Here is a 15,262-nt window from a genome sequence, read left to right as displayed (position 1 = left end):
TATTTTTTACTAGTGGGGGCAGGACACTATAGTACATAAATGTAAGTGAGGATAGCAAAATAAAGTGAACTGTGACATATTATACCCAAAAATTCTTCATATAGTGGACTACCAGTAAAATTTGGGATCAAAAATTATTCAGACACTTTGACCTGACCATGTTTTGCTTAAGTGTTTTTTCTTTAATTGCTAATGAAAACTTTTTACATCACAGACTGAACAAAATCAAGCATTGCTTGGAAATCGGTTGACCTAAACTGATATCATCTAATTGTGTATTTAAATTTAACAGCTGAATAATTTTTGGTTGATTGTAATCCATTACATACCTTTCAATAAATGTTATCTGACATTATCAAGATGAATTTGTTCTGACAGTTTAATTCTGAGTTCTTGTCATATTTTATTACCATTTTCTAAACTATAGCGAATAAACTGTGATATAATGTGAGAAATGTTGAAGGTGTCTGAATAAATTTTGGTTTGACTGTACATCACACAGCTGCATTCGAGAAACGTATTATTTGTAGAGCTGTCAAAGTTAATGCATGCAATTTATTAAATACATTTTGTGCTTAACATTTATTGAATTTGATATTATAACCGTTTCATTCATTTTCAACAAATTCACCAGCAAAATGTCACCAATTAGTGAAACAACATCATTCACTGAAATATTAATGCACACACCAGAGGAGGACTGCAGGCCAGTGGCTGAAATGTCTTTACATAATTAAGATTACATCCATAAAGTATGGGATAAGTTATTTTATCATTGAATTATTGGACATTATAGAATAACTGCAATTATGCAAATTTGGGAGGTGCCCACTTGATATAAAATGTTCATGTGTGTGTGACCCTTACGTGAGTGCCTGGGAGTAGTTGTAATAGGGAGTGACACCCAGAAATTTCTGAAGCTCGTCCATCACTTTAGCTGGGTCATTCCTCAGCTGCTGTCCATCAATAATCATCAGCTACAGGAAAACAGGAAAAGAGACAGACAGGAACTACACGATTCAGAAAATGTACTGTAAAAATACTGAAATCAGCAAGAGTTGGTCCAGAGGTCCAGATTGGTTTGGAGGGTAGTATGTGAGCCATCTCTCCAGGTGTGTGGCGTAGAGTCCAGGTACGAGACAGCGGTTCTGGAGAGAGTGCAGCTCAGGTGGAGCAAGCTGGTCTGCTGAAATAACCTCGTAGAAACTGAACTGCAATGCTGCCGGGTCTTCATGAGCCCTCTGATGCTGCCAGTGAAATTAAAACTATTTTACAAACCAAAACCAACTGCACAGTGATTGAAATATTATTATAAATGATTATAAAACAAGCTCAACTCCGCATGTATTATTTGTTAAGTAGCCATGTAAGAAGCAAGATAATGTACAGGGCTGCAATTGTATTTAATCTGGAATAATGTTCTTTTAATACATTAGATGAGCTCAAAAAATCTTTCTTTTCATGTTCTTGTGGTGTGCGGTAGCAGCTTCATGCTGTGCCCTCCTGTGCATGCTGTTGATGAGATTTCTGCCTCACACAAACTTGCGTTTACACCCAGTGATGTTCTCACTCCCACATACACATATTCAATCTCTCCACAGTATCACACATGAACATGTGCGCGCTTGCTTCCTACGGAAATCCACCAAGCACACCGACACGCATACACAAAATACATTTGTGATTTCATGTATTTAAGCTGTGTATATACTACTTTGCACTAAAACAGTGAAAATATGTAGTAAAGGTGAAAGAAAATATCAAACACACTGCCCTCTATAGGTCAGAAAGAGTAATGTGTATCGAACTGTGACATATTATACCCAAAAATTCTTCATATAGTGGACTACCAGTAAAATTTGGGATCAAAAATTATTCAGACACTTTGACCTGACCATGTTTTGCTTAAGTGTTTTTTCTTTAATTGCTAATGAAAACTTTTTACATCACAGACTGAACAAAATCAAGCATTGCTTGGAAATCGGTTGACCTAAACTGATATCATCTAATTGTGTATTTAAATTTAACAGCTGAATAATTTTTGGTTGATTGTAATCCATTACATACCTTTCAATAAATGTTATCTGACATTATCAAGATGAATTTGTTCTGACAGTTTAATTCTGAGTTCTTGTCATATTTTATTACCATTTTCTAAACTATAGCGAATAAACTGTGATATAATGTGAGAAATGTTGAAGGTGTCTGAATAAATTTTGGTTTGACTGTACATCACACAGCTGCATTCGAGAAACGTATTATTTGTAGAGCTGTCAAAGTTAATGCATGCAATTTATTAAATACATTTTGTGCTTAACATTTATTGAATTTGATATTATAACCGTTTCATTCATTTTCAACAAATTCACCAGCAAAATGTCACCAATTAGTGAAACAACATCATTCACTGAAATATTAATGCACACACCAGAGGAGGACTGCAGGCCAGTGGCTGAAATGTCTTTACATAATTAAGATTACATCCATAAAGTATGGGATAAGTTATTTTATCATTGAATTATTGGACATTATAGAATAACTGCAATTATGCAAATTTGGGAGGTGCCCACTTGATATAAAATGTTCATGTGTGTGTGACCCTTACGTGAGTGCCTGGGAGTAGTTGTAATAGGGAGTGACACCCAGAAATTTCTGAAGCTCGTCCATCACTTTAGCTGGGTCATTCCTCAGCTGCTGTCCATCAATAATCATCAGCTACAGGAAAAGAGAGAGAGAGACAGACAGGAAGTACACGATTCAGAAAATGTACTGTAAAAATACTGAAATCAGCAAGAGTTGGTCCAGATTGGTTACCTGGTTTGGAGGGTAGTATGTGAGCCATCTCTCCAGGTGTGTGGCGTAGAGTCCAGGTACGAGACAGCGGTTCTGGAGAGAGTGCAGCTCAGGTGGAGCGAGCTGGTCTGCTGAAATAACCTCGTAGAAACTGAACTGCAATGCTGCCGGGTCTTCATGAGCCCTCTGATGCTGCCAGTGAAATTAAAACTATTTTACAAACCAAAACCAACTGCACAGTGATTGAAATATTATTATAAATGATTATAAAACAAGCTCAACTCCGCATGTATTATTTGTTAAGTAGCCATGTAAGAAGCAAGATAATGTACAGGGCTGCAATTGTATTTAATCTGGAATAATGTTCTTTTAATACATTAGATGAGCTCAAAAAATCTTTCTTTTCATGTTCTTGTGGTGTGCGGTAGCAGCTTCATGCTGTGCCCTCCTGTGCATGCTGTTGATGAGATTTCTGCCTCACACAAACTTGCGTTTACACCCAGTGATGTTCTCACTCCCACATACACATATTCAATCTCTCCACAGTATCACACATGAACATGTGCGCGCTTGCTTCCTACGGAAATCCACCAAGCACACCGACACGCATACACAAAATACATTTGTGATTTCATGTATTTAAGCTGTGTATATACTACTTTGCACTAAAACAGTGAAAATATGTAGTAAAGGTGTAAGAAAATATCAAACACACTGCCCTCTATAGGTCAGAAAGAGTAATGTGTATCTGTAGAGTTATTTTTTGAGCTCCCTTCAGATGCTAAATTGATTTTTTTTCTTAAAATACAATAAAATTGAAGAGTAGTGTACATAATCAAAATATGAATTAATCCTAATTAATATTGGAAAACTCTTGTGCATGTCAACATGGTCAAAGGCATTAACCTTCTTTTTTTTTTTTTTGCTGTACAGCAGTCTCTTTCAGTCATCCACACAACTCTAAATGGGCAATTCTACTAGTCTTTGCTTTGTGATTGGTATGTGTCATACCTGGTACCAGCTGTATGCCCTGTCTGAAGGGTTGATCAGCAGAGTAAGGATTTTGGCTTTAGGCAAGAGAGCAGCGGCTCGTTTGGGCGTCTCCTCAGAAGGAAAGTAATTTGCGCTCTTCTCAAACAGGAAATCTGTGCTGACATTAGAGGGTACTGGAAAGAACTCCATGTACCTTTGAGAAGAGAGGTGTATCAAGTTAGAGAAAACTTACACAAAGACAAATGCACACACAAGCATAGGTGTCATTTACAGTGGGACATTTTGCCATGGAAGATTCTGTCCTCACCACTTTATGTAAAGTGCTTGCGGCAGGAATATATCTAGGTCAATGACAAATAAGACTATCCAAGATAAAAAAAGGGAAGATCTTTAAAAAAATCTAGTTTAACCATCACATAAAACATTTCCCTTACACCTTGTGTATGGAGCCCTGCACAACATATTGTGTCCACAAATTAAGAATTTGTTCCTTAAACTTATTAATTTGTTCCCTAGTTTTACATAAATCATGGCCATGTTGTACTAATTTGTTCCTCAAGGGAACAAATTAGTAAAGTGTGGCCACATTTCACCTAAAATAAAGGAACAAATTAATTAAATGTGTCCATGAATTAATAAATCATGGAAGTGAATCTGTAATTCATGGCATGCCATGTGTATGGCTCTGTACATGTTAGTGTACACTTTTATTATTTAAAAAAAAAAAAAGCACATATTTTTCAAAGTAAAATGTATATCTTTTTTTAAACTATCAAATTATTTTAAGAGATATACATTTTTTCCCCCTATGATATAATTTTCTGCATGTGTAGGTAGCACTACTGTATATGATTTAATTTGGTCTATTACAAATTCAAAATATTAATAATTAATAAACTTCTTGTAATTATCAGGTTGCCACAAGACATTAAGACTAGACAAACAATTTATAATATAATAATAATTTATCAACTGACCTATAAAACCCTAAAATTGACAGTAGCAGATGAAGAAATTACATTTTCGCCACAAAAATATGCTACAAACATATTTAAGCACTTAAATCTGAGAATAACTGCTCCTACAAATGACTGTGTAATAAGAACTTGAGAATAGCAATTCAGGCAGAAAGAGATATTTAAATTATTTTTAAACATTTCAATTTGTAATAATATTGTTTATATTAAACTTTTGACTAGGAAAAGAAACAATAGTCCAGATCTGTCTTCCAGATCAATACAATACATAGAGTATTTACCAAAACAGTGGAAGATCATGTTGAATTATTTGGGCTTGACCTATTTAATATTAATGAGCTACGCCTTAACCACTTACGTGATGTCATACCCATTGTATATTCCTCCAAAAACATTTCAACAAGTGAAACCCACGCACAAATGTGTCTGGTGCACAGGAGAACACTTCACACCCACCAGTCGATGCCTTTGTGGTAGTTGTTGGTGTTGAAAAACTGAACTTCCTCGAATGTTTTCACACTGGGAAAGTTGCTGGAGATGAAGGGATGCATGATCAGGAAGAGGTAGAGCGCTGTCGTGCCTGGTGAGAGAGAGAGAGAGAAAGAAATAGATGAAGGGAGAAAGGAGGAGGGCAGGAGAGAAAGGAAGAAGGAGGTAAATCAACGAGCCCTTCCCCTGCTAATGATGAAATTATATGTGCAGCTGATAGCGCTGAAGAGAAACATTTTAGGCCTGGAGATTCAGCCCACAGACCGAGAAACTAAGAGACATGGGATCAATACACCATTTACCTTATGGATTTTTTTTTCTGTGTGTATTGCGAGTTTGTGATACAGCAGGAAAGAAGATGAGTGCAGAGAGGAGAACTGTTTAACAAGACAGTGTCTTGACACCAATCAAAATCTTACAGCCCCAAAACAGCGCTCTGTCTTTTCCCTTGTTCTACCTCCCCAGCCCTCTAGGGATGTGTCTGTATTGTTCTCCTCTAGAGCTGAATGCCCGTGGTTGCACTTTCATCATTTCCAGCGACACAAGGTGAGACATGAAGCAGGATCAAGGGGAACAGCGAAGCGAGGAGATACGCACGCACACACACGTGGCTTTGAAGCCCTGCAAAAGGAAAGGCGGAAGAAACATGCTCTCGTAACGGAAGAACAGAATTACCTGTTTTCTGAGGCCCGACCACCATGAACTTGGGCAGCCTGTCGCAGGTCTTCTCTTTGGACCAGATGTCCTTATGCCGTTTATCATCGCATGGGTTCTGAAGAACAACATCGTAAATGAGATCAGGTGTAAAGTTCTATCAAATTAATACAGGATCTGTTAACAGAAGCACGGAGACAGTGGACGAGACAAGGTCTGCAGCTTGACGCCTACAGTATATGGAGATCATCTTTCAGATTTCATACGACAGATATTAATAGATATTCTAGAGCCCTATTCAGATGGTATTTGTTTTCAGGACATACAGTATGTGTTTAAAGTAATTTTTACTGCAGACATTTGCATGTGTCATCAATTTGCACACGATGAGAAATTTATGTCGAAAACAGAACAATACAAAAATCCCCTAAAATCTTTTTTAGTCCAATAACTATTATCAGGGCTCCAGACAATGACCGAAAGGTCGCATTTTGAGACCATTTTTTCTGCCGGTGCGACTAATTTTTGTGAGCATTCGCACTGAGTTGAGTTGGTGGTGCGACCACCAACTCATAAGCACTGGCATTTCTGTTGCATTTGAGAAAAATCAAACGGCAAACGAAACTAAAGAGAAACTAATCCATGCTACCGTTTATCAGCTCGGACCGCAACGCAAAAACAAACTTGCCCGAGCTCAGAACAGCTTTATTCGGGAGCCAAAGTTGATTTCGCGTCACTGTTACAGCACAGCGAGATCCAGTGAGAAGCGTTTGAATTTCGCCGCACAATGATAAGGTTGCTGCGAGATCTAGTGAGAATCATTCAAATTCTGCACATAATTCTCTGTTATAAACAGCGCTGACATACGTCAGGAAACCAGAAGCGGTAATGCTAACTGTAACCATGGTGTTGTGGTATAAATAGTCGAATGCATTACATCATTCATCAGTGGGTTTGTACAACCTTTTGAGAGAGAAATTCAAGCAATTTTTTTATGACTTTCAAGCATTTCACACAACTATTTCCAGCACTTTAAAGCTTTAAAATGATCCAGTTTGAATGTTATTTTTAATGGGATGACCAAAATATACTTTGTGGTAAACAAACACTTATGTAAAATTTTAAAATTACATCAAATCACAATTATAACCAGTAGACGGCAGCAGAGGAGCACTTATTTGCTTATTAGTCATTCATTTCTACTTTTTTTTCTTTATTTTGAAATGATAAAATCACTATTATAAACTATAAAATCATCAAGAAATCAGATTTTGTCAGAATTTTACACTTTTTTTGTGTATGAAGTGACTTGAAAAACAAACTTTTCTTCAATTTGTGACTAAATCACACATAATCACTGAAGTTGGTCAGTTCCATATACTAGAAGAATAATGGTACATTTAATAAGAGTAGAATATACATTTTCTATATAAAAAATTTATTTTGCACCTGTTACTGTTGTTAATAAAAGTAAATTTTGTATGCATCTTAATTCAAGGTTAATGCTTTACTGTCAAATCTGTATAAACAAAAGAAAAATAACCAAAAAATGAACATGTAATGTTATTAGTAACTGCACTTATTAATGCAAAATAATGTAATTTTATGATTAAATTATCTATATTTTAATACTCCCACACACCACCCCCAGAGCTACCAAATCTGCTCCTGTCGCCACCATCTGTAGAACTTAGTGGCGCTGGTGCCACTGCTCTCAAATGTAAGTCTGGAGCCCTGTATTATGTAAACTGTACTAGCAAAGCTTTAACACCTATATGCTGCATCTTTTCAATATAAAACATAATTGGAGCAACCAAACAAAAATAAGCTACAATTGTGCAAAACCCCCATAAATTCAAGTGTTGTCCCTGTGAGAAGTTGTAAAGTGCATCTTTTCATTTTCTGGTGGCTTTTCATTGGTCAACATTCACTTTAGACACATGGAGTGCTTGATGTACAACATTTACAAGGCCTACAGGTCACAGAGAGTGGGCTTTTTATGTCAGTTTGCACAGAATTGCTTTTACCTGTGATAATTTCTTGAGGACATTTTATGTAAGGTAAAAGAGGCTGTCATTTTAAAAGTAATCATAAAATAAGCCTCAAATTATTAACTTGAATCCATAGAATTAAATAAAATAAAATAAATAGGTTGGGAACTGTTTTTAACTGTTTTGAAATGTAGTGACTTATGTTCACCATGAATGGATTTATTTCATATTGATTAAATGTTAATGAAAATAGTTTGAGGATATGGTTCAAATGACTGACCTGCCATAGTGGGTGTCTCTGTTCTGGGAAGAGTGTGAAGTACTTGTGTGCGAGCTGCAGGGGAGGAAGTGTGTGCAGCCTCAGGTTGGTCCAGCATTTCAGGAAGTTAGCCAGATTAGTGAACGTATACAAGCCCAAGCGGTCGTTCCCATAGTTGGAAAGATGAGTCATAAATATACTGATCTACAGAGAGGAAGAAAAAGAGAAATTGAGTTTTCATTCATTCATCATCAGTAAACAGCAGCCTCTGCTATTATAACATTTCCGCTAATATACTGAAATAAGTGAATGTGATGACCTTAGTTGTAACACCCCAGTGTTTCCTGTAGGTCGCAGTATTGTGCATATTAATGTTCAGGTTTTAAACCTTTGCTCTTCCATTATACTAACACCTTTTCTCATAAAAGCTTTCGGCGAGAGAGAAATAACCCACATTTGTCCATAAACGTGTGTTAGTTGCATGTGTGCATGATTTCATTTGTCAAAATGCATCGTAAATGTCCCAGCAGATGTTGATCATTTGGTTTGGTGGCAGTCTTTGATCAAGGCTAAAAGTCGCTTAGCAACCCTATACACTGCACTGGGGTGTGCTGATTTCCTGCGTCTGGCCCTTTATGGGGCGGTTCAGAGCACCCCTGGGGCACATTCAATTACAGCAGGCCGATCAGCGGTCTTTCATATGAGGTAAGCCCAGCGGATGCGTCCACTTCATGTGGAGTGGAGCTGTAATTCTGATGTAATCCACTAGAGTAAGGTCACTCGCGGACAGTGTCTGTGGAGATGCAAGCAGAAAATCAATATTAGTAATGGTTGTTAAACAAAAAATTATGTTTAATAAACACACAGGTACATGAACCAGCAAAAGGCAGCAGAAGTCAGTCAGAAGCTGCACAAGCTGTACAGCCAACTACGCATCCACACGTTTTAGCAGAACTTTACCACTGACATCAATTCATTTTCCATATAACTCTTCCATTTATCTAGAAATAAGATCTGCTATATTATATAACTGTTTATTAAATTGAAGGTAAAAGAGAAGACAATGATTCATTAGAACACACTGTCTCCTGTAGACTAAAAGTGTTTTATAATCAGCCAGGATCTGGTTGGAGCGTGTAATGGACTCTGTATCAGGGCCTAAGTGCTGCTCCCTCAGAAGGCTGCCGTGGATGTGTTGGAGGCACGGAAATGGCAGCAGGCTTTGATTGATGGATGGGATGCTAGGTGACCGTGAGCAGGGTGGGGAATATTTATGGGATAATGAGACAAGTTTAGCAGCTTCTGTCACACTGGCATGCTTTATGCCGGACTGGTGTAACACACACACTCTAGCGTACACACTCGCAGCCACCAAATTCAATTTAACCCTCACAGGGAAACGAATGGGACCCGTGATATTAAAAAGATGTCAAGCATTATAAAGTATTTTGGTGGGATTGTGGTGAATGTTCTCCTTCGCTCCACACACATAAGAACACGGGCTTTTCCCATATGTACAACATCAATCTGACCACTGAACAAGTTCTGCTGTACCACAAACAGACTGATCAAGATATGATTTATGCTGCGCTTTCAGCAATCAATAACAAACACACACATAAGCTTTGTAAAATAGACACCAGAATCCAACAACCCCTACACATACACACAGCCATAGGTCGTATGATTCATTTTACCTCACGCTAGCAGCCAGTGCAAAGAAAGAGAACAAGCAAAAAGTGAAAAAAAGCGTCCTTAAAGGATCTCAGGTCCAAAGGCATCTATCCTGCTTGTCCAACACACACTTGAGAATGCCAGCACAAGCCACCATTTTAACAGCTAAATTCGGACTACCTATTGAACATGCACACACAAACACAGAGCGAGAGGATCTAAAGGGTTCCAAACAGATGTTCCTTCTGGAAGATGTTCAGTACCTGACAGAATTATAAATCACCAGCCTGGAAAAGACATGAAAATTTAACCAGCGCACGCACACACACACACACACACACACACACACACACACAAACAAGGATGAGAGCCTCCAATTCCCACTGCTCACCTTTCATTGTGACTATGAGCATTACAGGCTAGCGTTTTTAGAAAGGTTACTTAAATTGGAATGTGAAGTTCACACAAGGGGCATAATAACTACTAATTATTGTAACTACAGTTTGCTTGCATCATTTGTTCTTAAAGCAAGACTTAAGCTTTCTGTAATGTGAAGTCACTTAACTGGATGTTTAACACACACACACACACACACACACACACACACACACACACACACACACACACACACACACACACACACACACACACAAACAAGGATGAGAGCCTCCAATTACCACTGCTCACCTTTCATTGTGACTATGAGCATTACAGGCTAGCGTTTTTAGAAAGGTTACTTAAATTGGAATGTGAAGTTCACACAAGGGGCATAATAACTACTAATTATTGTAACTACAGTTTGCTTGCATCATTTGTTCTTAAAGCAAGACTTAAGCTTTCTGTAATGTGAAGTCACTTAACTGGATGTTTACATTCATTAATTCAACAAACATCTTGTTGTAACTGATGTTTCAAACTTATTTTGTCTTATGTTGACAGTCAGTGGCAGCAAAATTTAATTTCCATAGTGTTTAAACAGAAGAACAGGAAATACAATGCATAAATTATTAATAAATTTAAATCAACTTAATCTAAAATTAATAAGTGGCAATAAGTAATAAAAACTAATAAAATGTAAAAAAATAATAGTATATTTATATATGTATATAACAAATATTAAACAACTCCATCTAAAATTAGTAAGTGGCAATACATTTAAAAACTAATAAAATAAACAATATATTTTTTAATTTTTTTAATTTATCTATTAATTTATTACGATCACATATTATTAATAATTATATTATTATATTATATAATTATAAAATTATATTATAATCTTTTAATTATCTTTTTATTATATTGATAATTTTATTCCTACCGTTACTTCTGGGATAATTACTTTATATTTGGGATTACGTTTCAGTTAAAGCCAGATTCATGCTATACAATTCTGGCCACGATTTTATCTGTCTGTGGGAAATTTTGATCCACCAACAGCTGGTTAATTGCCTGCAATAAATATAAGTTTAATGGTGCAACACACAAATACTCAGTAACCAGGCTAAGTTGTAACATACAGCTTGTGCCCTTGGACAATCAAATTAACAAACAAACACAAACCCAGACACAGCGTAAGAGCAGGAAAAGTCATACTTTTCTCCATTCCTCTATAGGCAACAATCAATTTGACTAGAAAAACTAGTTGCTGGTTCGAGTCCATCTCAATATTAATTAACCAGTTTTAATGTTGTATCATACTGCAGTTTTATCAGTATAAATGTATATTCCATTCTATTCTAGTCTAGTCTAGTCTACATATACAGTACACCTGCAAAATCCAACTTGATTTTCTGTTCTGTGTATTATTAATCCTGACCTACTTGTTCAGATTGGTGCTACATGATTATCACATGTACTTATAATGACTTGGCCTGACCATGGCATTTACACACACACACACACACACACACACACACACACACACACACACACACACACACACACACACACACACACACACACACACACACACTCCCTCTGCCCACATAATCCGTAGTTTGCTTGTCTTACACGTCCCTATCCTCCTGTATGTGCATGAGTAGGAGAAGGCTCAGTTAGAGCAGCTTCAAGCTCTACAAGCCGAGCTCATGTCCAGCAGATCTGAGCTAGAGACCCTGAAGAGTGCCGTCACCTCCTCCCAACAGGTGGGACCTCACCTTCTACACATCATTCTCTTCCTCTTCACCTCTGTCACGAAACCATCTGCATTCCTTGTCCTAATACTTTATAAAGGGTTATGAACTGCATTCTTTTTTTATTTTGTAAAGGCGCAGTCTATTTCAGTTGCCTCAAAATAGCCTTTGACCAACAAAAACCTGGTCTAAAGTCTGGCGCAAGCACTTTGCTTATTACACACACAGGGATGCGCAGCAGCACACAAAATTTTTTTTAAACAAAAAATTAAACGATTAAAATGTAAAAGATTATTATTGTGCACATAAATATAAAATTAAAATAAAATAAAAATGCCTACATGTCATAATGGATAGTCTTTGCATGTATCAGAATTACGCGCACAAGCAGATCCGTTCCCTCACTAGAGATGCGTTCAGTTTTTCCGCTTGTAAATTCCACCATGTAAATAGTGAATCCGCCATGGCGCGAGCACAACTGGCTTTTAAAGGGAATGGAAGATGAGACTGATTTTTTTTATGGCACGTTACGCCCAAAACACACCCATTACTCATTAAGAGAATAGGGACAACTCTTTTAGACCATGCGCCCGGCACGTCGACCATTTTTCCCGTCCTTAAACTAGCAAAAGTGGATTCGGACACACCATAAGCGCAATTGCGCCATGCGCTTCAGACCATGCGCTTAGATCGTTAAAATATGGCCCTTTTTGAAGTAGATCAACCAGTTTCATTAAAAAAAATTTATTCACTTCATGGGTTCAAAAGACTTCGACTCTTATAATGATTTGCCATAATTTTTTAATGATTAAAAGCTTCGCAGTCCAGTACAGTTCTTCAAAAATTGTGATTTTGCATTTCTGCATAAAGGTTGGACAATTCAGCAATGCAAGAGGGGTAGAATTTCATGTTTGTATATTCTGATGCTATTCTACAGCTGTTCCATTTACGGCTAAATGTATTGACATATTTTAATATAGATTCAAAAACTAGTGGTGCTGAACAACCATTTTGTTGTTTGTATCATTCTCTAACTTTCCCTAAGCTAGCATAACTTAATAAGACTCAGAATCACACACACACACACACACACACACACACACCATCAGCTCATTTAACAGGAGAGTCCAGCTGGAAAATTTTGTCCTCAAGCGTCATTCCTCTCTTTCTGTCCTTTATGCTTTCTCTCCCTTGCTTAGACACAAACAAACACATATTCCCTCTCTCTTTTTCTCTGATTTGACACCCTTCCATTTCCTGTACAAACTGCTTAGTTCCGCTTATAGTCTCTCTCTCAGTGCTGCTGTTCTATGACCATCCATTATCAGGATAATTGAAAGTTGACATCAACATACATAATTATTTTAGCTGAACTTGTTGTGTTGTTCTTAAAGGAACAGTTAAAATAAAAAATCATCACCCTTATGTTGTTCAAAACTGTGGTATTTTTCCTGGGAAAAAAGAATATATCTTAAAGTGGTCATATGATGCGATTTCATTTTTTCCTTTCTCTTTGGAGTGTTACATGCTCTTGGTGCATAAAGAAGATATATAAATTTGCAAAGACTAAAGTCTCAAATCCAAAGAGATATTCTTTATAAAAGTTAAGAGTCAGCCACACCTACCTAAAACGGCTCGTTCGAACACGCCCCCACATATCTACATCACTATGTGGGAAGATTTGCATAACGCAGCCAAAATCTTCACGCAAAGAAAGAAGGCGTAACTTTTATTCTCACTGTAGTATTGTTGCCGCTGCCACCATGTCCTGAAGACGCTGTGTGTTTCATTGTGAAAGCGAAACTACTTTGCTTGGTCTTCCAAAAGAGGACGATATCCGCTTCGTCATGCCTGGAGCTGATCCGTGCTGGTCGCTGAGGGAATACATCAACTTAGTGCTGTGGATCGCCGGATCGGCTTTCACCGTTTTCACCGCTCCTTCGCTGGGACCGCCGTTCTCGACCCCGTTGCCTCAGCTCACTCTTGCCCGGCTTCAGCTCACGCTAAGCCGGGCTTTCACTCACGCTAGGCCGCTGTGTTTTTCGTTGTGAAAGCGAAACTACTTTGCTTGGTCTTCCAAAAGAGGACGATATCCGCTTAGTCATGCCTGGAGCTGATCCGTGCTGGTCGCTGAGGGAATACATCAACTTAGTGCTGTGGATCGCCGGCACATTTTATGGAGGACTATTTACTGATCCTGGGAGAGTAACGTGAGACAAAAATGCCGGCAGTTCTGACTCACGTAAGTACATTTTCTTTTATCATTTGCCACTGATGATTCAAACGCGAGTTTTGGGCAGTGTGGAGTAGCACTTGTTGTTTATCATTTCTCTGATCACAAATGCAGACAGGGATTTATGTTTACGCGGCACGATGCAATGCAACGCAACGCGTAAAAAGACAGTATAAGTCATTATAATCAGTAATTATGTCCCCACTGGATGCAACAAATGCCTCATTTGTAATGGGTTTTAATGTTTTTGTATCGTCGCTCCGGCCGGGACACGCCATCACAGTATGGTGAGGGGCGTAACATTTCCGTCACACGCTTGAGGTATTTGGCCAATCACAACGCACTAGATAGCTGGCCAATCACAGCACACCTCGCTTTTTCAGACCGATGAGTTCTGTAAAAATTGACGCGTTTCAAAAAGGCGGGGCATAGAGGAGAAACAATAATGTACAGTATGTGGAAAATAATGTTTTTTTTTACTTTAAACCTCAAACACATTTCATTACCCCTTTAAGAATTATTTTCCAATGAATTTACCTAGACTCATGACCTGCCACAGTCTAATCGGTCCTGCCACAGTTTCATGATAAACCCAAAATATATTTACACTTCTCATAATAACATAAAAGTTAACATTGCATTTTGCATCATAGCTTTGGCAAAGCATGTCAATCAAACTAAAATCAAAATTGTGATATGGCTTAGTGTGCATATTAAATACTAAAGGCTGCAATTTAATTAAGTGTATAGACTGTTGCATTGTGTTCCAGTGTGATGCGAGGCATTGTGTTCCTTTACACGTGAACAGCTCATGAACTGCTATTTACACATGTAAAATTTTCACTGTAAACTTCATCTCTGCATGCCCTTTGAGTTTAATGTGCATTATGTGCACTAGTTATAGTTTATTTTCACATTCACAAGGTTTCCCAGATTTTTGTGAACAGTTGATTACAACATTTCACTAGATTTCCAATAATAAGTGTTTGTAAACCTGTTGTCACAGAAACGTAAACATCATATGGTCCATTATGTTAGGCTATATATATATACATATATATATA

The 15,262-nt window shown here is 37.5% G+C and overlaps 1 protein-coding gene across 1 annotated transcript in view; it reads right to left on the bottom strand.

Annotated features, from left to right (window-relative positions):
• Positions 1 to 15,262, bottom strand: part of LOC107551574 (bifunctional heparan sulfate N-deacetylase/N-sulfotransferase 4-like) — a 67,717-nt gene that overhangs the window by 8,287 nt on the left and 44,168 nt on the right. The window contains exons 7-12 of the mRNA XM_016233218.1: positions 8,178 to 8,360; positions 5,928 to 6,024; positions 5,220 to 5,343; positions 3,805 to 3,979; positions 2,815 to 2,985; positions 2,606 to 2,715 (exon numbers count right to left, since the gene is read on the bottom strand). Coding sequence (XP_016088704.1) covers positions 2,606 to 2,715; positions 2,815 to 2,985; positions 3,805 to 3,979; positions 5,220 to 5,343; positions 5,928 to 6,024; positions 8,178 to 8,360 — 860 coding nt within the window. The remainder of the gene's footprint in view (positions 1 to 2,605; positions 2,716 to 2,814; positions 2,986 to 3,804; positions 3,980 to 5,219; positions 5,344 to 5,927; positions 6,025 to 8,177; positions 8,361 to 15,262) is intronic.

Source organism: Sinocyclocheilus grahami, unplaced genomic scaffold (assembly GCF_001515645.1).
Source record: "Sinocyclocheilus grahami isolate Dianchi unplaced genomic scaffold, SAMN03320097.WGS_v1.1 scaffold427.1, whole genome shotgun sequence".
Taxonomy (NCBI): domain Eukaryota; kingdom Metazoa; phylum Chordata; class Actinopteri; order Cypriniformes; family Cyprinidae; genus Sinocyclocheilus; species Sinocyclocheilus grahami.
Note: the sequence above shows the minus strand (reverse complement) of the source record. Positions and strands in the feature narration are given on the sequence as shown.